This window comes from Lucilia sericata, unplaced genomic scaffold, assembly GCF_015586225.1.
Source record: "Lucilia sericata isolate MDLA Ls3-8-SP2 unplaced genomic scaffold, ASM1558622v1 Contig000850F_arrow, whole genome shotgun sequence".
Classification (NCBI taxonomy): Eukaryota; Metazoa; Arthropoda; class Insecta; order Diptera; family Calliphoridae; genus Lucilia; species Lucilia sericata.
Genome location: NW_023994842.1, coordinates 42,770 through 62,893, shown reverse-complemented (window position 1 = coordinate 62,893; position 20,124 = coordinate 42,770). Strand labels below are relative to the sequence as shown.

Genomic DNA, 20,124 nt, shown 5'->3' with positions numbered 1-20,124 from the left:
AATAGGTGTTCTGCTTAATAAACACAGCTTCGTTGACACACGTTGACGGCTGTTGTCAAACGAAAAAAAGAAAAAAATAGCAACTACTGCATCTTCCTAAAAAGAAAAAGTTTATGAAAAACGTAATAATTTTATAATTATATGGTGAAAAAATAAGAAAAACTTGTGCGGTAAACCTTACTTATCGAGTATACTAACTATTAATGTGAAAAACATTAAAAAAATTGGAAAATTTTAAAGGATTTGTGTAAAAATAAATTTGTAAAAAATGGCGGATCCATTAAGTTTGTTGCGGCAATATAATATAAACAAACGAGAAATTATAGAACGGGATGGACAAATCATATTTGGAGAATTTTCCTGGCCAAAAAATGTTAAAACCAATTACCTAAAATACGGGTAAGTTGAAATTCTACCTTAAGGCAGAAAAATGATTAATGAAATTAATAACTTTAAAGCTCCGGCAAAAAGGGTACGCCTCGAGAATATTATACCTTGGAGTGTTTGTTATATCTGCTGAAAAATGTTATGCTACAGCATGCAGTGTATGTTAGGCAGTGTGCTGCCGAGGATATACCGGCGGTCAATCGTCCCGATCGTAAAGAACTATTGGCGTATCTTAATGGCGAGACCACCACCGGTGCCAGCATTGACAAAAGTGCTCCTTTGGAAATACCCACACAAGTTAAAAGACCAGCTGATGGCGATACGGCCGGTGGCGAATCGGCTGCTAAAAAGGCCCGTTTTGAGGAAACCCAAGTACAAAAGGTCCGAGAACAGTTGGCGGCCCGTTGGGATGTCAATAAGAAAGAGGCTACTGTCAATATGGACAACATCAAATCTTTGTCCGAAACCATGTCTGTGGAAAAAATTGCTGCCATTAAAGCTAAACGTTTGGCAAATAAGAGAACAACTATTAAACGCACCGACAATGAAGATGCCATGGCCACAGATTTAAGAGCCATTTTGGATTTCGATGTTGACTCCACCAAGGATATAATAAGCCGTGAACGTCAATGGCGTACTAGAACTACTATTTTGCAAAGTACTGGTAAAATATTTGCCAAAAATATATTTGCCATTTTGCAAGGCATAAAGGCGAGAGAAGAGGGCCGCAATAGGCCCATGCAACAAAATCCTATTAAAATGCCCGAGCCGGCTAGAATTAATAAACCTCAGCCTCAGCTAACGCAATACAATCGTTACGATCAGGAAAGATTTAATAGGCAAAAAGAAGGTTCGTTTTAAAGAAATATTAAAAACTAAGAAGTTGCTTTAATAACACTTTTTTATTTTAGAAACTGAGGGCTTTAAAATCGATACTATGGGTACTTATCATGGCATGTCCTTGAAATCAGTGACAGAAGGATCTCAAGCTCAACGCAAGGCTCAAATGGCACCACAAATACCAGGTATAGTTTGTTTTTATACAATAAAAAAAATGGTTTTTAATAAATTCAATTTATTTTAACAGGTCGTCCTAAGGAATTATTACCCGCTGCCCAGGCTCGTCAAGTGGCTCCCACACCTCAGAAACGTACCTCTCGCACACCGATTATTATCATACCCTCTGCCAACACTAGCCTTATAACCATGTATAATGTTAAGGATCTATTGCAGGATTTAAAATATGTCAGTACGGAGGAAAAGAAACGCGCTGGTTGTGCCAGAGACAATGAAGTACTCTTGCAGGTGAGCATGAATTATATACATATTTTAAATTTGAAGGGGTTTAAAGAAAAACTTGTTGAAGAATCTCTGTCTATCAAATATATTCATTATTTTATTGAAACTTTATAAATTACAAATAGTTATGCAAAAAAAACTAAAAGTTTTACTTTTATTATTTTATTATTATTGCAGCGCAAGAAACAAAACATGACAGTCCCTTATCGTGTTATAGATAATCCACAAAAACTAAACGCTCAGGATTGGCAACGTGTGGTGGCGGTATTTGTTATGGGACCTGCTTGGCAGTTTAAAGGATGGCCTTGGGATGGCAATCCAGTTGAAATCTTCTCAAAAAGTAAGCTTCAATGGTACAAATTTTATGACAAAAAAGCTCTACTAACTTTTTTTAACTATTACAGTCTCTGCTTTTCATTTGCGCTTTTCGGAACTAAAACTTGACACTAATGTATCCAAATGGTCGGTGACTCTGTTAAATCTTTCACAAAATAAGCGGCATTTAGATCGTGCAGTATTAATGACATTTTGGGAAACGCTGGACAAGTAAGTTGAAGTTATTTGCAATTATTTAAAACTATTATGTGATTTAAATGTTATCCTCTTTTCTTTAACTAGATATATGGCAAAATATAAACCTGATTTAAGATATTGAACATGGCCTAGCTTTCTTGTTGTTTTTTATAATATAATAAAGAAGTACACCTGGAAAGACCATTTTTATATATATTTATAAATAGTCATATTTGTTCTGTAATTCTTTAGATTAGTTGTTTGATAAAAAAAAAATAATGATAATAATACCGTTTTAGTTTAGTTTTTTTGCAAAAAAGAATATCAACATTTTTTCTTATTCACCATAATAACTTAAAAAAAAAAAAACATAATTTTGTTTTAATGAATTAAACTTCTTTTTTTGTAAAAATAAAATAAGCCGCATAAAAAAAGCAAAATAAAATGTCATTAAACACGCAATTGCGAATTTCATTTATTTATTTATTTTTTTTAATTTTTACACTTTCTCAAGTTTTGAAATTTTCGAATTTTCTTCAGTTTTTTTTTTAATTTTTAAAAATATCCAAAAAAAAATTGTCTATGTATTTCAAAAATAAAATAAAAAACTTAATAAAATTTAAGGAAAATCTTTACTGTGTAATCGTTTATTTAGTTGTTTTACATACAATTTGCAACTTAATTTTTGTTTTTAAAAATAACAATTATATAAAAGAATATTAACATTAACTTATGAAAATGATGAAATGTAATTTTTCATTTAAATTTTTTTTGGAATAAACATTTTGGGCATTTTAAACCGCTCCTATTTGTAGTATGGGTAAAAAGAGTTGAAAAGCTTTTTCGATTTGCTGACGGGCCTGTAACATTTCAGCAAATAATGTGTTAATATGTGACTTAGCCTCCTCTTTTTCCGAGTGCTGTGACAATTGAGAGGCAAAACGATTTGCCAGTGTCTGTAAATGCATAACGAATTGTTTGCATAATTGGACAATGCCATCGACCTCATTGGCGGTGCTGTGATGCTCTTTGACCAGTAAAAGTTCAGCAATTTTGTGCAGTTTTAACATTTCCAAAGCACAAGTTTCAGCCAAAGAGGTAATACCTTTGGCAAACACGGCCTGGGAGTCTAGCTCTTGGGTGTCGTCTGCTGCCAACCAACTACAGCAAGATGACCATAAGCTGGAATATATAAAAAAATTAAGATTTTTCTTTCCTTAAAGGTATAAGTTATAATTACTTGGTGATTTCCTCAAATTGTATTTTTAATTCAATGTCTTCTATGGCTTGTTTAAGATTGTTATTCAACTCTTCTTGGTCATAGTCTTCATTCTCGGCTTCACCTTCTAAATCCTCCAATTCCATAAGTTCCTTAACTTCATTTATAGTTTCCAGTAACTCTTCCAAGGCTTTGCCTGATACTGATTCTTTGAGAGCCTGTATTTTGAGTTGGGATTCTTTGGATAAGATTTCCAAAGCTTCTAGATGCACTAGACCACAGTTATTTTCAAATAATACCTCAAATCTTAATAAAGCTTTAGATTTTTCCAAACTCAGTTCTTTTAAAGACTGTTCCAATTGTTCGTTTTCTTTTTTGGCTTCTTTGAGTACCTTTAAAGGAAATTGTTTAGAATTTTTATTAAATATTTGTTGTTATTAAGTCATACCTCACTTAGATTGGGTTTATCTTGCTCTAAACCCAATTTCTTGATTTTATTCTTCAGCAAAGGATCATTTTCTTGCAGAATATTCATCGTTTTCTTGCCTATACCCTCTAAAGTATCCAAACCGGTGTTCAATACCTTGCTGCCCAATGAGGTAACATTATTAACTAGACCTAAACCAAAAACTGGAGCTGCATTTGTGGGAGTTAGAGATCTTTCCTCTTCTGGTAGGTGTTGCTGCAATTGCTCCTGTGTTTTGGCCTTGGCTTCTTCTATAGCATTGATACGGGCCAATTCGGCAGGATCGGGCACTCCTATAACTTTATCCAAACCATGGGATACTGTAGAGGTCAATTCGTTGGCTGTACTAAGAACCGAAGATACTACTCCACCGAATAAACTGCCCCAACCAGAAGATTGTTGCTGTCTACTCTGTTGCACTTGTTGCTGGGGAGCTGCTGTTGCTGTTACTCTTGTGGAATTGTTATTTTCAGAACTGTTTGTCGTTTCTGCCTTGGTTTTTAATATGGAATTATTATTTTCTGCTTTTGTTGTATTATTCACTGCCGCCGCTGTTACTGCAGCTTTAGTTTGTGTATCTTCTTCAGCTACAGTGTCTTCGGCATCACCCCAATCATCCCAGTCATTGTCATCATCTAAATCCCAACCATTTTGATTATTATCCTCCAATTTAGAAGACATCTTTTTTTGTAATTTGAAATTTTTTAATTACAGGACGAAAAAAATTGATTTCTTTTATTTACGTGTCGTTTTCTTTTTTTCACTTCTTTTTACGTTTTTGTTTTTTGCACATAAAAACAGCTGTCAGTGTGAAACTGTTATTTAACAGTTTTTTATTATTAACAGAGCTATGTTTAGTAATGTTAAATGCTAGAATTCGAGTCGTTGCTTTTACTTCAAATACTTTGTGTTTGTAGCAAACACGAGATACGAAAAATACATTGCTGTTTGACAAACCAGAGTTTCCTAGGTCGTCAAACAAATGTATTTTAAATGGGACATCAAACAAAATCTGTTTGAAGGAAAAATTCTGAAATTTTTTGCGCGCAGTTGCTTGTTTTTGGGTCAATTTTTGCAAATTCTTTATTTGATCTTCTGTCATTTTACATACATTTTAAGTTTGTAACGAACGTAGAACGCGTTTCGTTTGGAAATTGTTTGAATTTTTTTAAAAAAGTTATTGAAAATAACATAATTGATTATTGAAAAAGTATTTAAATGTAAATACTAAAAATATTGATTGATTTGGCCTGTTTGTGAGATCTAGAAGATTAAAAAATGTAAGTAATGATGCTAATTAATTATTTATTTGTCTCTAAAGAACGTCATTCTTTTTAAGAAAGAGGAGGCATCATGATGGTCTTTTGGAAGAATGCCCACAAGAGAGTGGCAATTGTATACCTCCCTAGTCAACTAGGCGGGTGGTGGTCGGTCGGCTAGTGGTGGCATGGTATATTATATCCCTTAGGGAAAGTTCGTTAGTTAGTAGTTAGTTTTTTTGTTCACCCCTATTCAGCATTTCGTTTACATTTCCGCATTCAGTCAAGCAACGATTGGAAATTGGTATTCCAACAAAAAAACGGAATCGTAAGAAAAAGAAGAAGCAATTCTATTTTATTTTAATGCTTTACGATTGTGTGTATTCTGCATTATGATCGTAATTACGTTTTTGTAAGTTGTTATTTTAGTGATGGAGCTTCGAATCGAAATGCAGAATACCAATGTTGCCAAACGGAGAAAATTTCGATTCGAATTGAAATGTAAAATAGGGGTGATTATGAAAGAGGTCATATGTACTTTGCATTTTAACATGCTTTTTAAAATAACTTCAGTTTCGGCAAAAATTTCGGATTTTTAAGAGAAAATATAAGAAAATAATGGAAATTTTAAGTTTCAAGCGTTTTTAGGTTTTCGATCAAATAAATCTACTTTTTAATAAAAATTTGAGTGATCTCAGAATAGGCTCCTTTTTGATCAAAAAGAAAATTTAAAAGAAAATATGAGTGATCTCAAAATAAGTTCTATTATCAATTTAGAAGCGTTTCAACAAAGTTAAAAAGAATAAAAATATCAGGGTATACTGAATACAAGGTGACATCACTAGCCCAGCTGATCATTGTTTACAATTTTTTATACATAGACTTGTATGTAAGCTTAAATCGCACGTTTGTCAAATTCCATATAAAAAAAATTTGACAATCGTGCGGTTGCCCTCAAGTGCTGGTACCTTGTTAAGTATACCGTGAAAAATATGAATGATCTTGTTTTTCAAAGTTATAGGAGACTTTGTGAAGGCAATTATTCTCAAAGATGGCGATCTTCAGTCGAATACAACTCTATTAATTTCGGAGCCCTCCTATTAACGTTGGAATCTTCCTGTTTATATAGATTCTATTAGATCTAATTTGTACACTTCTCTATTCTAAACTCACACTTAAATTCCTTTAAAGAAAGAAAAAACTCACACAATTTGTAGTTTTTTTTTTGGGGTTTTTACGTTTTTTTTCTAGTTTTTATTGATTTTTTTAATAGTTAGCGATTTTTATGTTTTTTTTTTTGTAATTTTCTTTTTCTGTTGTAATATTTCAATTTTAAAACATTTATAATTTTTTTGTTGTATTTTAAGATTACATTGTTATATTTAATTAATGTTTTTCTTTTTTTTATTTAATTTAAAGTTTGTCTTGTGTGGAAAAGGGGGAAAAATAATAAAGTAACTTAATTATTTTAATAAAAAAACGTTTATTGAGTGTGTTGACGAATTCTTCAGCTAATTTCTGTTATTTCTCTGTGTGGAATTTATAATTGTAGTACTTCTTCAAAGACAATTATTGGTGTGTGTTGTAATTATTTATAATTATATAAAAAATAGAAATGAAAAAAATATTAAGTTTTTTGTTTTGTTTTTAAATAAAATATGTTTTTTTTTTAATATTTAATATAATATATATTTTTGTAATATATTTCAAAAGATTTTTGCTTATATTTTGTTTTGTTTTTTGTTGCAATTAATTTAATTTACTGTGATATTTTGTTTATGGTTTTTGATCAACTATTATTTTTGTATTTATATAACTCTTGGGGGGAGCTTTATCTTCTAAGCTTTCAAAATTTCAATCTTTTTTATATCTTTAACTCTCTCTCACGCTCGTACGCTCTCTTAACTCTTAGATAATGTGTGTGTGTGTGTGCTTAATTACCCCACCAGTCGGGGCCAGAAGAAGAGTTGCCACCATAATTACCGCCATCATTGCCGTAATTACTGCTGTAGTAGTTGTTACCACTACCACCACCGCCGCCGCCACCACTACCGTATGAAGAAGTGCCATTGCTGCGGTAGGAACCACCGCCGCCACCACCTGAATTACCGCCACGATTACTGTTGCGGTTGCCACCACCACCACCGCCAGACGACTGACGATAATCACGGGAGCCAAAACCACTACCACCACCGCCATAACGGCCACCGCCCCCATTGCCACGACGCTTGTTGCCGCCATGAGAACGTTCCGAGGCCATCATGTCCTCCAAGAAACTGGGCACTTCCTGTTTAGTTTCGATCAGCAACTCCACGAGATCAGCGCATATATTACGATTCTTCTCGTTGAAGAATGAGGTGGCCACACCCAAGTTACCCATACGTCCGGTACGACCAATACGATGTACATACTCCTCTACATCGGAGGGCAAGTCAAAGTTGATGACGTGCTTAACATGCGGAATGTCTAAGCCACGAGCAGCCACGGCAGTGGCAACCAAAACTGGACATTCTCCCGAACGGAAACAACGCAAGGCTTCCTCGCGTTCTTTCTGTGTACGATCACCGTGAATACTGGTGACCGGATGATTGCACTGGTATAGGAATTCCTCCAGTGCATCGGCTCCCTTTTTGGTTTCGACGAAAATCAAACATAAATTGTCTTTGGAATATTCCAAACCATCGCGTATGTTTTGCAACAGATCCAACAGGTATGAACGTTTATCCTGTTCATACACCCACAAAAGGGTCTGTGTAATGTTCTCCGAAGTCGAACCCACACGTCCGACAGCCAAGAAAATGTAGTTGCTCAAGAAATCTGAAGCCAGCTCCTGTATCTGTTTGGGGAATGTGGCAGAGAACATAAGAGTTTGGCGTTGTCCGGTCACGGGCATATTTGATTGTTCCACAATACGTCTGATCTGAGGCTCGAAACCCATGTCCAACATACGATCAGCTTCATCCAAGACCAAGAAACGAATGTTGTCCAAGCATACCTTGCCACGTGTAATCATATCTTCTAAGCGACCGGGTGTGGCCACAATCAAGTGACAGCCGCGATCCAATTCGCGCATCTGTTCGGATGTATTGTTGCCACCGTACAAAACGGCGGGACGCATACGCGAGCGATAGGCGAATTTCTTAGCTTCTTCGAAGATTTGTGTAGCCAATTCACGAGTTGGTGCCAGCACCAAACCCAATGGATATTGCTTACGACGATTGTAGCCACGTGTGTTTTGGGGTGGTGGTGGTATACCAAGCTCATACATTTGATTCAAGATCGGCAATAAGAAGGCAGCCGTTTTGCCTGAACCGGTCTGGGCACAGGCCATCAAGTCGCGTCCATTTATAATGATTGGAATCGCGTACTTTTGTACCGGTGTCGGTTTGTCATATCTAGCCATTTGTACATTATGGCGTATAATTTCGGTCAACTGCACATCATCGAAGGATGTGATGTTGGGCGGGACATTTTGACCCGTCGCTTCCACGGGTATATCCTCGTATTTGTCAAAATTGATGCCGGTATTACCGGTGCCGAATAGCTCTTGTTCAAGTCTTTCGTCACGCGGTCCCAGCTTGGTATAATCGATGTCACCACGACGTTCCTCATTCCAGCGACCACCGTATTTGCGTTCGCCACCGCTACCGCTGCCGCCGCCGCCACCATTGCGTTGCTCATCCGGACGGCGTTCGGGTTCTTGCCAACGATTATTGCGAGGCTGTTGAGGCTGCTGATCATCATTTGTTGTTTCGTTGCGACTGCTTGAACGATCACCACCACGGTAGTTATTACGATCGTCGTCGCGACGTTCGTAGTTGCGATTGTTTTGAGAACGTCCTCCGCCGCCGCGATTCCAGTTATCACCGCCGCGTCTTGATTCGTTATCACCACCTGTATAGAGTGAAGAAAGAGATTTGTTTTTAATTTTAGGTGTTAAGGTTAAAAGGTTGGAAATGATAAACATTTTTTACAACGTCCAGCAATTTTCTCTTTTGTTAAATTTTAACTATTTCTATTTATTTATTTTAACAAAGCTAAAATTTGTTTTATAATTTTATCTATTAATCATATGATTAGACATGTGCTCTAAGTAATTAACACAATAATTTTTAAAAATAACATTTCATATTAAAGATTACTTAATGAAATTTAAGTTTTAAGTTTCAATTAATTTTTAATAAATTGTACATTTCGCAGTCTGTTTAAACCGGGTCATCAAAAAATTGTTTCCCGATTTTAACATTTATATTTTTTCCCAACTTACCGTTATAATTATCTTCGTAACGGCCACCACCACGACGACTTCCACCACTACCGAAATTACTAAAATCACCACTTTGACGATCACCACCACGTGAATTGAAATTACGACCACCGCCTCCTCTGCGATAATCACCACCACGTTGTTGATCACCTCTATTATCGTATTTACTACTACTACCGCTGCTATTGCCACTGCCTCTTGTATCGTCACGAGGTTGTGAAACGTCCGTTGATGAAGATGAAGCTTTTAATGAGCTACTACTACTGGCACCTCTTAAATGTGGAGGCACATAAACGCCACCAGAGCTAGAAGTTGTAGAATTTTTAGTTGTTATGGGGCTGCTATTATTAGCTTTGCCGCCATTCAAGTCCAGACCAGCAACCTGTAAAAAGAAAAACAAATAAGAACATAAATTTTATGATAACGAGAAGAAAGAAAAATTTAATAAACAAAGAAGAAATTTAAAACACATCGTCATAACCTTAAATAAATACAAAAAAAAAAAATTAAGTAAAATAATTTGTTGTAGTCAAGGGCAAAATTGCAAATAGAAAGTTAGACTATAGAGAGAAAAAAAATGAGAAATAAAATAAACCGGAAAAACAACAAAAGATTGTAAAAAGTCTATATTACAAATAAATTTATATACTTAATAGCAAATTTGTTTAAAACAACAACAAACAAAGAATAATTTTTAAAATTAATGACTCAAGCGGTTGTTTTTGTTAAAAATTTTATGATAAAAGAGCAACACATTTATACACAAAAAAGAAAATAAAACGTGGAATAATTATAAATTTAGAAAAATATCAAAATTTTTAAGTTAAGGCCTATAAAAAGTAAAAAATTTTAAAGAAATTTGGCAAATTAGAAACAAAATCTTGCAATACCCTTCCCCCTTTCCCTCTCCTCACTTATTATGAGTTAAACAAATTTATTTATATTTATTAATATACATCTCAAAGATCATTTTTCAAATTATTACACTTTAGCATTAGAATACATATTCTGTTTTGCGGTATATTTCCATTAGAATTTTTATAATTTTATATAGAGATTGTACAAAATGCAGTGAGTGTGTTTACAATTGCGTGACAATAAGAGAAGAAAAAAAAACGAAAACAAAATTGTTTTAGTGAGAAACCTCATTATTACAAGGTTAATTTTATACTCGGCTAGATTAAAATGTAATGCTTGCATCAAAAAAAAAAAAAAAAAAAAAAACTAACGGAATTATTAAAAACGAGGTTAATCTGAAAAGTTTTTGTTGCAAATTACACAAGAGTATTTTTTAGGTTTTAAAGTACTAAACTAATTTTTTGCTAGACTTACACAAAGACACAAAGAATATAGACTAAACCAAAGACTCGTCTATGGACTATTGAATAAACTGTATACTGGACTATAGAATAAACTGTATACTGGACTATAGAATAAACTATAGAATAGACCGTAGACTAGACTATATCGAATCTGAAAAATAAAAATAGCATGACAAAGAGTTTAACATTTTAAAAATTTATCTCAACGTCAGTTTAAGAAGACGATGTCTACTTGCATATCAGCAGTTATTCGTTGCATAAAGATACATATGGTGATATACAGATAGTAGGACAAGTCTAAAGGACGCAAAATCTCATCAGCCTAAAGTAACTGATCTGATATTAAAACTCAAAGAACAGCAGCCAGCTAAACTCAAAAGAGATTGTGGGTCATTCATTATTGATAACAATAGGGGATAGCGGAGAGACTAGGGGTGATTAAATGATAACAATTTTGTTATCAATTTACAGAGCATGTTTAGTTTCAAATTGGTGTAAACAAAGAAATTTTGATAGGATATGTATATCAAATTGGTTAAATATACAGACCAATATTTGATTTGAAAAACTTTATCAAAAATTAAAGGAAATCATATAAATTTATTAAGTAATTTTAAGTATAGCTTCCTATTAACATACTTTAAGGAAATTGTTAATTAAAAACATGTCATCTGATACACACAACAATAAAACATTATTACTATGAAATGTATACATACATACATTTTAAACAGAAAAAAAAAAAAACTCAGAAAACACGGTGAATACCCCATTTATATTTACAAAAACTATGTGGCAACCTTTTGTAAGATATCATATTTACACGTAACAACATGATTACAATAAAAACCACAACCACATGCATAGAGAAAGTAAAAAAACGAGTAAACATGACCGGTAAAAGATTTATTTTTAAACGCTCTCATCCTGGTAATTCATTCATTCGCCTAATATTTTTCCAAAACATTTAAAATACATATATTTTCTTTTTCGTTTTGACGTCAGTGGTGCCAATTGTAATCACATACAGCAAATTTATACTATGTTGAATAAGCATAACCTTTAAAAAAATGAAGGATCTCTCTCTGAGACAAAAAAAGCTGCATTTAATTATAATTAGCAGCGAAAGAGCGTGTAAATAGAAGGAAAAGAAAAAAATTGTAAATTACAACAATAACGTGGTTGGCAATAGTCTTTTGACAATCATAACCTATAGAAAAACATGCAAAAAGCACAAGAATCAGCAACGAACAACCAATGAGCGAGAGGGACAGGGAGACAGAGAAGGGGAGACAAGCTATACTTTTTCTCTACTTTTTGTTTGAATGTTGTTGTTGCTGTGGATGTGATGATAGTGCCGCCACCGCGTTTGGCTACCAGCAACAAAAAAATGTTATGAAATCAATAGTTTTCTTTTTTCTACTTTGTATAAAAATTAAGAATTTTATTTATGTATTTTATATATTTTTGTTACTTACTTGCTGCTCTAGACCTGTGCCATTTTGGTTAATAGCATTACTCATATTACTTTCCAATCAGTTGCTAGTTTTTTTGGTGCTTTCCCTTTAGGAAATGTTCAATATTCAAACAATTTTATAGTACAAGTCTTTTTTTATTTCAAATACAAAAAATTGTTCAAGAAAATTTACAAAAAAGAGATAATTGTTTTATAAGAAAAAAAGTTATGTATATCTAGCAATTCAGCAGCACGAACGAATTGAAAAAATTTCCGTATATTCACTCACACATAGACAAATTGAAGAAAAAACTTTTTTTTCGATTTAATTTCAATGATTTTTTCGTTTGCAAATAAAATGTATATTTGATATTTTTTTAAATGTTATTTAATTGTCAATTGTTTTTATATTTATGAGAAATATTAATTTCTTCTTTTTATTAAATTTAACACACTAAAAATGTGTAAAAATCCTACTCATTTATGAGATAAATTATTTCTTCACTACACACAACGCGTGAAAAAAAATGGTCGACAAATTTGATTTGACGAAGACAAAAAAGAGTGCTGCTCGTTTTTAGTGTGGTTAAGTATTCTTGGGCAAATAAAACGCTTAATGTAAAGGAAAACGCCACAAGGGAAATAACAAATTTACAAGCTTTTTGTTATTTAATCTGTAGTTTTTTGTTATAAATTAACAATTTTCTTTAATTTTTAAGTTGAGAAAACTTTTTATAACTAAGTTTTGTTTTCTTAAACACTTTTTTCATAAATTTGGTTGTTGAGATTTTTCCTTTACCTTAAAAATCGCTTGTTTATTTACACTGTTGCCTTCGTTCTATTTTTATCGGCAGTGCTGCCAAAATATTTATGTCAAACCTCACAAATTTCAGCGTAAAAATCGCTAGAAATTGCTATTTGCAATAAAACATATCCAGATCTAGCGATAAAACCGTCTTTTTGACCACAATTATCATTAATTTTTGAAAGACAAAAAATAATTTCTTTATTATTAGAATTAAAATTTTTTTCGGATATTTTTGTAAAAAGTTAAGCCAAAAAGTTGTGTATTAAAATGAAACGAATTAATATAACTAACTTGACAATTAAGTGCTAGAAAACATGATGGAGGAAGAAAAAACTAAACATTTCTAATGATGATACAATATAACGGTAAGTAATTAATCACTAAGAATTGGTAGCTTTTTTCAAAAAGCATCAATTTTAAAGTAGGCGAAATGGAACTTACTGAAAATTGTTAAATATTTCTTATATAATTAACTAAATGAGATGATTTATGATTTATTAAGCAATTGAAAGGGCTTAGATTGGAGTTTACACCTAAAGTATTTTTTTTATTTATAGTTGTTTTCAATCATAAGTTTATGTAATTTTACTTTAAATTCGATTCAAGTTTAAGTGATTTAATGAAGTAGATCCTAAGAAAGCTGTATGACCAATTATGGGTCGACGATCAAAAACGTTCACAATGTCTGAAATAAAATGATATATGTATCTTAGGGAGTTGTTTGATGATAACGCTAAAACGCTAAACTCAGATTCTTATTCTGAGGACCGTTTGATTTTAATTTCCTTTATAGCCTAACTTTAAGGAGTTTTCTATCTTTAGTTTATCCTAAAAAGTACATTGACTAATAGCTCATTTCGTTTAGGCTTTCGGATCTACTGTCCATTACTAATTTATTATATTTTTTATATTTTACTTAAACATTTAAATTAAGTGCTTAAATTAAGTTTATTAAGATTAATTACATCTACATATATAGTAAATACAACTTATTAACAAAATATAGCTCTAGCTTTTTAGCCAGAAATATTAGACCGACTGAGTTTTACTTAAATGGCAGATATAACATATTTATAAAAATGTTTTAGCAATTCTACACATTAAGCACTTGTGTGACAGCCTGCTATTCCTGAACTTTTAAGCTGCTATGTTAAATGTTAAGCGTCTCGTATAGTTTTTACTGTTCGCCAGTTTTTACACCAATCGTGGGTTGGTTTTCATATCATACATCAGATTTTTGATTTAAAGCGGAATAACCAACAGGAATTTCTTTCAATTCGGATTTTAAACATAAAAATTCACCACCTATACACATAATGGTGGCGGTAATACAATTAAGCAACCACCAGGATATATTCGAGGGAAAGGCATTGTTGTACCACCAGCAAATCAGTAAATGGAAAATATGAAAAGTGCAACTGGAAAGAAATTGCTCAATTAATAGAATATATGATAAATATAAGTTAGAAAACTTACCTAAAATCTAAACACAATTTAGCTCTTCTCACTATACACCACAAAGCCAAGGAGGCCAAAAAGGAGTTGGTAACAAAAGCACAAATCAACAGTCTACCGCCCAAATCGGAAACATGTATTTCCTTTAAATAAATAAAATTTACTAAAATATAGCTAAAACATCTTCAATTGTTTTACTTACATGATACTCAAATATATTATCCAAACGATAATTATCTCCAGCCACTAGATTGGCCAGGCCCACTAGAAGACCCAGTGTGAAATAAACACAAAATTGTACCGAGATTATTTGTGAAATCAACAGTATAGGATCCCATTGTGTGTTACGAAATGAACCAGATTTCATTGTGTTAATTTTTGTAATTGTTTACATGTATTTATCGCAATTATTTGGCGAAGAAATTGTAAACTTTTTGTTTTGTTCCAAAACAGATGACGAATATTTTATTTTTTAGCTTTTTCTTGACAGCACCACTAAAAAACACAAACAATTAACCATTCACGTTGAATTGATAGCAGAGAAAGCTGTCAATAGAAAAGAAATACAGCTGTTAGGTACTGTGGTTTATAAACGAAAATGAAGTAAAATTAGTTTAAGTTGAAATATTTTGAAAGGAATTGGAATTTTTTTACAGGTTACAAAAGTAGTTTTAATAAAAAAAGTTATTTTGGGAAAAATTACAATTTATTCTAAAGAATTAAAAACGTTGGAGGCTTTTAGTTGAGAATAAAAAATTCTAAGGCAAAAAATTGGAAATACATACATATTTTTTTTAGAAATTCTTGAAAATTGTTTTCTTTTCAAATTCTTTGTGTTTGAAAATCATTGAATTTTATTTATTTTATTATTTATCTATTCTAAATGTTGCAGTAAATGTTGCTTTAAAGTAGGCATATTTTTGGCTACAAATTCACATTGATTGCACTTTAAATCCATGTTACTTAAATTTTTTAAAGTCTCGCTATCTAAACGTTTAACTTTTCCCGTTTCCTGTAACTGCTGGCAGAGATCTTGAAGAAAAATAAAAAATAAATTTAATAATTTTTTATAAGCTTTTTAATAAAAATTTACCTTCATAATTTAAAAATAATGCTGTATTAAAACTATTCCAATGTTTCTTCGTTTTTAAACAGTCGGAAACAAAATCCTTGGAAATAACATGTAAATGTAAACGCTGCATACTGGGTTGATTGTGAAAACCAATTTTAAAATTTTCTAATTTCTGTTGTTTAACTTCTATAACATTTAAGGCTAATAAATATAATTCTTCTAGTAAAGGTAAATGGTTTTTAGTTAACTGTAAATAAATTGTTATTATTGTTTTTTTTTTTTTTTATCAAATTAAATTTTACTAACATTAAATATCGAGGGTATGTCTTCATGTGGCAAAACTAAATAATGATGTTGGGCCTTGGGATATTTGTCACTTATAACTACAGCCAAATTTGAGGATATAATGTGTGTGCTAGGATCTTTGAGGGTCTTGATTAGACCAGTGGCCCAAGAGTTGTTAGCCATAACAAATAGTTTCTGTTTTACTTTATTTTTTTACAATTATTATTAATAATTTTATTTGTGTTGCACGAATTTAGATAAACTCTGTTCAGCTGCTTTGTTTGTTTACATTTTGCTAAAAGGCTATCAGTTCACAGTGAATTGTAAGAGAAAAAATTAGGTTAGATCAAAAATATTTTCAAAAAATAATAGTAAATAACCTGTAATGCTATATTGTTAAAAATCCCCCAACCCATTTTGCAGAATTTATATACAATTATTCTCGAGACTATGAACAGCTATATGATTTGTCTATATAGAAATTTTCGTTAATAAAGAACAAAAAATTTGTTAAATTAAAAAAAAATATATATTAAAAATTCCCTTAAAATAGAGAATTTATGGAACATTTATCAAAAATTTCCTTTAAAATTATTAGAAAAATTTCTAAGAATATAGAATTTAGGGAAATTTTTCTAAAAACAACATATAGAAAACTTTTGTTAAATAGAAATATATGAAAATTGATCAAACATTTCTAAAATACACATCCCTCTTTCAAAAATTTTAAATTTTACTCCTAACTTCAATAATTTTAAAAACAAAACATTGACATCTTCCTTTTAAGAGATAAACTTTATTATGTAGTAGATTTAATGACATCTAAATATAATACAACTGATTAAAAACTTAAAAATTTTCAGATAATATGTATATTATTAGTAGTGTTTGAATATTTTTAAGTTACAAGTGAATTTCACTTTTATTTATTGTTACATTATTTTCTCCTAAAAGCTGTAGGGATTTTGGTTTTTTTCTTGTGTTTATTTTATTTTAAGACAACAACAACAATAATACATTTCATTAAATATTAATTGAACTAAAAAATACATTTTATTGTTTTTTTCAAAAGAAATTTGGGGTCTTTCTCTTAACTTAAAACGATATTGATAATTTTTCAAATGGAATTTTTGTTTATTCACAGAAACACTTTTTTGTTTTGAAAAAAGGGGAGAGGTTAGTGAAATTTAAAGCCTTTAAAAAACGACTTTATAAGCAGTAACATTTTTATACATATTTTAAAGACGAAAAAAAAAAAAAAAAAATAGATGAATTTTGAGTTTTTCTTTTTTTAATACAACAAAACAAAAAAGTGGTTTAAAATAACAGCTGATGTTAATAATTTTATGTGTTTGTAATTTGATTTACTTCTTGTGATGATAGTTTTTGTGCATTTCGGGAGTGATATTGTAAACGTATTGCAAGATTTCTTGAATAACTGGCTCCTTGCGGGAGGCAATGGCACGGTTCATATCATCCAATTTAATGCGAGTATCAGCTTCAATTTTAGCAGCTACACCTTCGCGGGAACCCATGTGCTGGAAAAATTAGAAAAGAATATTTAAATAAAAATTTGGTTATAGTTTGAGGGAATTCATGGAAGAACTAGAGTCTAGAGCAATGTTTTATAGAAAAATATGCTCCAATCTTAAACAAAGATTGATCTAATCTAAAGCAAAGTTTTATAGAAAAACATGTTCTAGTCTACAGCAAAGTTTTAAGCTAGAGTATAGTTCTATAGGACTTATTACTCTAGTCTAGAGAAAAATTTTATAGAAAAACTTGTTTTGACCTAAAACAGTCTAGGTCTAGTCTGAAGTTAGCTTTAGTAATTAAATCGCACAAAAATTTAATAAAATAGCAAAAAAAGTCCTTCCGAATTGGCAACTCTTCACAATTCTCTACACTTTTATTTACGATTTGACAGCAAATTATTTCTCCTTAACACCCCTCCTTGACAAATTCTACTTTTGCTTATCTTGACAAATTCTTCTTCTTTTTCTTAACTTTATAACCGTTTTGTTTTTTTCTTTATACACACTCACCTTGGCTTCAAATTCCTTGAATTGACGTTCCCTTTCTTGACGGTATTTCTCAATTTCCTCGGTAGCTTCATCCTTGGCTTGCTTCAATCTTCTTGCCTTGCCTAAAAACCAAAAACAACAATTATTTATTTATTTTCTCCACAACTTCATTTATCTGGTTTTTTTCACATCACACATCACAAGCTTATCATGTGACCCCTCTTCTTTTACTTCATTTAAAGGTTTTTTTTTTGCGTTTCTCCTTCTCTTTCTTTATCTACGCTTTTAAACCAATTATGTATGTTTTTTATTTGCTTTATAAACTCTTTTTCATATTCCTTACGTTTTCTTGCTTCTGCAACTTTTTCGGCAGCCTTCTTTTCAGCGGCCAACAATTGTTGGATACCTTGGGTTTGGCTAGTCATTTTTTTAAGTAAATTTAAATAATTTTTACACTTGTAAAATTAAAAATTGCAATTGCACTGTTCACAAGACAAGTAGACAAATACAAGTGACGACTTTCCTCTACTTTAGTGGACTGTGAAAAATGTCATATGACACATAAAAATATTGATTAGAAGGTGTGGATGTCGAGACTCGTTTACCACAATTGGTTGCCAATTGGATTTTAGGTGTGTTTAGTGGGTATTTTTTTTTTAAGTTGCCAGATGTATTGTGTTAAAAAGAAAAAATATTGAAATTAATGATTTTTTTTTTAATTTGTTTAAATTATTGTCTACTTCTGAATGATTTGAACAGGAGACTTTTATTTGTGACTCCTCTCATAACTTTGATATGAACTTTTTCGTTCTTCAACTTAAATTAAACCTAGAAACAGGAAATTAGGCTCCCATATTAATTAAATAGAAAATTCGTATATCTGAGAAAGCTAGAATTTTCAAACTTTACATGAAGAACTTTGACATTTATGTGAACATTTAGAGAAAAATGGTCGGACTTTCAATGGGGGATTGGCACCTTCCATATGAATTAAATACAAAATTTCGTATATCTGGGAAACTGTTAATTAAGATTTAAATGTAACCCATTTTTCATGGGTTACATTTAAATCTTAATTAACGTTTGGAAAAATTGGCGAACTTGTAATAATTTAAATGGCATCTCATTATACATACATATATCTATATAAAAAACTATTATAGTTAAAATCTTCAAAATCGTTTCAGATTTTTTACATTTTAACATAGATGAATTTAATATAATTCGTTGAAATTAATACACAATAATCCTCAATAAAATCTATCGAAACGGTTTTTTCCGTTTTTATCTTTTTATCCTTTGATTCAGCTCGCCAAATATTGACGTGAGGACAAAAATTAAGAGAAATGGTATCTTAGAGTGAACTAAATTTTCATTTTCGGTGGGGACATCAGCAACATACATTTTGGGGCGACCCTAATACATAAATATGTATATTTGTTTGATATAGAGACGTTTGGGCATGAGGTATATTCTTTATTTGCTGTATATATTAAAAAAAAACACTCTGGCAACATATACACTTTTTGACATAAGTATTAGGGTTCTATAAATCGACTTTCGAATAATCGAACAATCGACTTTTTGTCGAAAAAAGTCGAAAAGTCGAAGTCGACTATTTTGTTCCAAAAAAGTCGATAACTCGACTATCGTCTATGAAAAAAGTCGAAAAGTCGACTTTGTAAATAAAAGTCGAAAAAAGTCGAAAAGTCAAAAAATCAGAAAGTCGAAAAAAGTCGAAAAGTCGAAAAAAGTTGAAAAGTCGAAAAAAGTCGATAAGTCGAAAAAGTCGAAGAAAGTCGAAAAAAGTCGAAAAGTCGGAAAAAGTCGAAAAGTCGAAAAAAGTCGAAAAGAGTCGAAAATTTTAAAAAAGTGGAAAAGAGGTCAAAAACTCTAAAATAGTCGGAAAAACTCGAAAAAAGTAAAAAAATAGTCGAAAATAGTCGAAAAAAAGTCGAAATAAATCGAAAATAGTCAAAAAGTCGTAAAAAATCAAAAAGTCGGAAAAAGTCGAAAAAAGTCGAAAAGTCGAAAAAAGTCGAAAAGTCGACCATTTATAAAATACTAAAAGTCGAAAAGTCTAAAAGTCGACTTTTAAATAAATGAAAAAGGTCGAAAAGTCGAAAAATCGACTTTTCATAAAATGGAAAAAGTCGAAAGGTCGAAAAGTCGACTTTTAACTAAATGCAAAAAGTCGAAAAGTCGACTTTTCGTTTCAACTATAGAACCCTAATAAGTATACAACTTTTGTTGTTTTTGTAAAATTGACTTCACCTTATTATTCCATCATGC

General features: G+C 31.4%; 6 protein-coding genes across 6 annotated transcripts; 1 reads left to right on the top strand and 5 right to left on the bottom strand.

Annotated features, from left to right (window-relative positions):
• The first annotated feature begins 26 nt into the window (after positions 1 to 26).
• On the top strand, positions 27 to 2,644 carry LOC119608571 (parafibromin). Its single transcript, XM_037963035.1, has 7 exons — positions 27 to 399; positions 459 to 1,237; positions 1,299 to 1,412; positions 1,475 to 1,692; positions 1,864 to 2,026; positions 2,091 to 2,232; positions 2,305 to 2,644. Exons 1-7 carry the CDS (start codon positions 269 to 271, stop codon positions 2,339 to 2,341), a joined length of 1,584 nt encoding a protein of 527 aa, XP_037818963.1. The 5' UTR covers positions 27 to 268; the 3' UTR covers positions 2,342 to 2,644.
• Positions 2,645 to 2,817: 173 nt separating this feature from the next.
• LOC119608577 (protein FAM114A2) lies at positions 2,818 to 4,724 on the bottom strand. The gene is made up of 3 exons (XM_037963042.1): positions 3,867 to 4,724; positions 3,440 to 3,810; positions 2,818 to 3,381 (listed from the first exon to the last, which is right to left on the bottom strand). Exons 1-3 carry the CDS (start codon positions 4,563 to 4,565, stop codon positions 2,994 to 2,996), a joined length of 1,458 nt encoding a protein of 485 aa, XP_037818970.1. The 5' UTR covers positions 4,566 to 4,724; the 3' UTR covers positions 2,818 to 2,993.
• A 1,882-nt stretch (positions 4,725 to 6,606) lies between these two features.
• On the bottom strand, positions 6,607 to 12,781 carry LOC119608576 (ATP-dependent RNA helicase bel). The gene is made up of 3 exons (XM_037963041.1): positions 12,211 to 12,781; positions 9,411 to 9,792; positions 6,607 to 9,037 (listed from the first exon to the last, which is right to left on the bottom strand). Exons 1-3 carry the CDS (start codon positions 12,253 to 12,255, stop codon positions 7,077 to 7,079), a joined length of 2,388 nt encoding a protein of 795 aa, XP_037818969.1. The 5' UTR covers positions 12,256 to 12,781; the 3' UTR covers positions 6,607 to 7,076.
• Positions 12,782 to 13,851: 1,070 nt separating this feature from the next.
• On the bottom strand, positions 13,852 to 14,964 carry LOC119608575 (protein SYS1 homolog). The gene is made up of 3 exons (XM_037963040.1): positions 14,654 to 14,964; positions 14,473 to 14,594; positions 13,852 to 14,414 (listed from the first exon to the last, which is right to left on the bottom strand). The coding sequence occupies exons 1-3, from the start codon at positions 14,816 to 14,818 to the stop codon at positions 14,219 to 14,221; spliced, it is 483 nt and encodes a 160-aa protein (XP_037818968.1). The 5' UTR covers positions 14,819 to 14,964; the 3' UTR covers positions 13,852 to 14,218.
• Positions 14,965 to 15,167: 203 nt separating this feature from the next.
• Positions 15,168 to 16,099, bottom strand: LOC119608566 (aprataxin-like protein). The gene is made up of 3 exons (XM_037963030.1): positions 15,830 to 16,099; positions 15,545 to 15,770; positions 15,168 to 15,483 (listed from the first exon to the last, which is right to left on the bottom strand). The coding sequence occupies exons 1-3, from the start codon at positions 15,989 to 15,991 to the stop codon at positions 15,326 to 15,328; spliced, it is 546 nt and encodes a 181-aa protein (XP_037818958.1). The 5' UTR covers positions 15,992 to 16,099; the 3' UTR covers positions 15,168 to 15,325.
• A 485-nt stretch (positions 16,100 to 16,584) lies between these two features.
• On the bottom strand, positions 16,585 to 18,406 carry LOC119608572 (V-type proton ATPase subunit G). The gene is made up of 3 exons (XM_037963036.1): positions 18,176 to 18,406; positions 17,854 to 17,954; positions 16,585 to 17,346 (listed from the first exon to the last, which is right to left on the bottom strand). Exons 1-3 carry the CDS (start codon positions 18,255 to 18,257, stop codon positions 17,173 to 17,175), a joined length of 357 nt encoding a protein of 118 aa, XP_037818964.1. The 5' UTR covers positions 18,258 to 18,406; the 3' UTR covers positions 16,585 to 17,172.
• Between the last annotated feature and the right edge of the window lie 1,718 nt (positions 18,407 to 20,124).

What these genes read in the sequence shown, in the direction of transcription:
- LOC119608571 (XM_037963035.1), top strand. Translation starts at nt 269, where the DNA reads ATGGCGGATCCATTAAGTTTGTTGCGGCAATATAATATAAACAAACGA. An exon ending in ACCAATTACCTAAAATACGG is followed by an intron (nt 400 to 458) that starts GTAAGTTGAAAT and finishes ATAACTTTAAAG; the next exon opens with CTCCGGCAAAAAGGGTACGC. An exon ending in ACAATGAAGTACTCTTGCAG is followed by an intron (nt 1,693 to 1,863) that starts GTGAGCATGAAT and finishes TTATTATTGCAG; the next exon opens with CGCAAGAAACAAAACATGAC.
- LOC119608577 (XM_037963042.1), bottom strand. Translation starts at nt 4,565, where the DNA reads ATGTCTTCTAAATTGGAGGATAATAATCAAAATGGTTGGGATTTAGAT. An exon ending in ATAAACCCAATCTAAGTGAG is followed by an intron (nt 3,811 to 3,866) that starts GTATGACTTAAT and finishes TTTCCTTTAAAG; the next exon opens with GTACTCAAAGAAGCCAAAAA. An exon ending in CAATTTGAGGAAATCACCAA is followed by an intron (nt 3,382 to 3,439) that starts GTAATTATAACT and finishes TATATATTCCAG; the next exon opens with CTTATGGTCATCTTGCTGTA.
- LOC119608576 (XM_037963041.1), bottom strand. Translation starts at nt 12,255, where the DNA reads ATGAGTAATGCTATTAACCAAAATGGCACAGGTCTAGAGCAGCAA. An exon ending in GCACAGGTCTAGAGCAGCAA is followed by an intron (nt 9,793 to 12,210) that starts GTAAGTAACAAA and finishes TTCTTTTTACAG; the next exon opens with GTTGCTGGTCTGGACTTGAA. An exon ending in TTACGAAGATAATTATAACG is followed by an intron (nt 9,038 to 9,410) that starts GTAAGTTGGGAA and finishes CACTCTATACAG; the next exon opens with GTGGTGATAACGAATCAAGA.
- LOC119608575 (XM_037963040.1), bottom strand. Translation starts at nt 14,818, where the DNA reads ATGAAATCTGGTTCATTTCGTAACACACAATGGGATCCTATACTGTTG. An exon ending in ATAATATATTTGAGTATCAT is followed by an intron (nt 14,595 to 14,653) that starts GTAAGTAAAACA and finishes ATTTATTTAAAG; the next exon opens with GAAATACATGTTTCCGATTT. An exon ending in AAATTGTGTTTAGATTTTAG is followed by an intron (nt 14,415 to 14,472) that starts GTAAGTTTTCTA and finishes ATTTCTTTCCAG; the next exon opens with TTGCACTTTTCATATTTTCC.
- LOC119608566 (XM_037963030.1), bottom strand. Translation starts at nt 15,991, where the DNA reads ATGGCTAACAACTCTTGGGCCACTGGTCTAATCAAGACCCTCAAAGAT. An exon ending in ACATACCCTCGATATTTAAT is followed by an intron (nt 15,771 to 15,829) that starts GTTAGTAAAATT and finishes ATTTATTTACAG; the next exon opens with TTAACTAAAAACCATTTACC. An exon ending in ATTATTTTTAAATTATGAAG is followed by an intron (nt 15,484 to 15,544) that starts GTAAATTTTTAT and finishes TTTTTCTTCAAG; the next exon opens with ATCTCTGCCAGCAGTTACAG.
- LOC119608572 (XM_037963036.1), bottom strand. Translation starts at nt 18,257, where the DNA reads ATGACTAGCCAAACCCAAGGTATCCAACAATTGTTGGCCGCTGAAAAG. An exon ending in AGTTGCAGAAGCAAGAAAAC is followed by an intron (nt 17,955 to 18,175) that starts GTAAGGAATATG and finishes TTTGGTTTTTAG; the next exon opens with GCAAGGCAAGAAGATTGAAG. An exon ending in TCAAGGAATTTGAAGCCAAG is followed by an intron (nt 17,347 to 17,853) that starts GTGAGTGTGTAT and finishes TAATTTTTCCAG; the next exon opens with CACATGGGTTCCCGCGAAGG.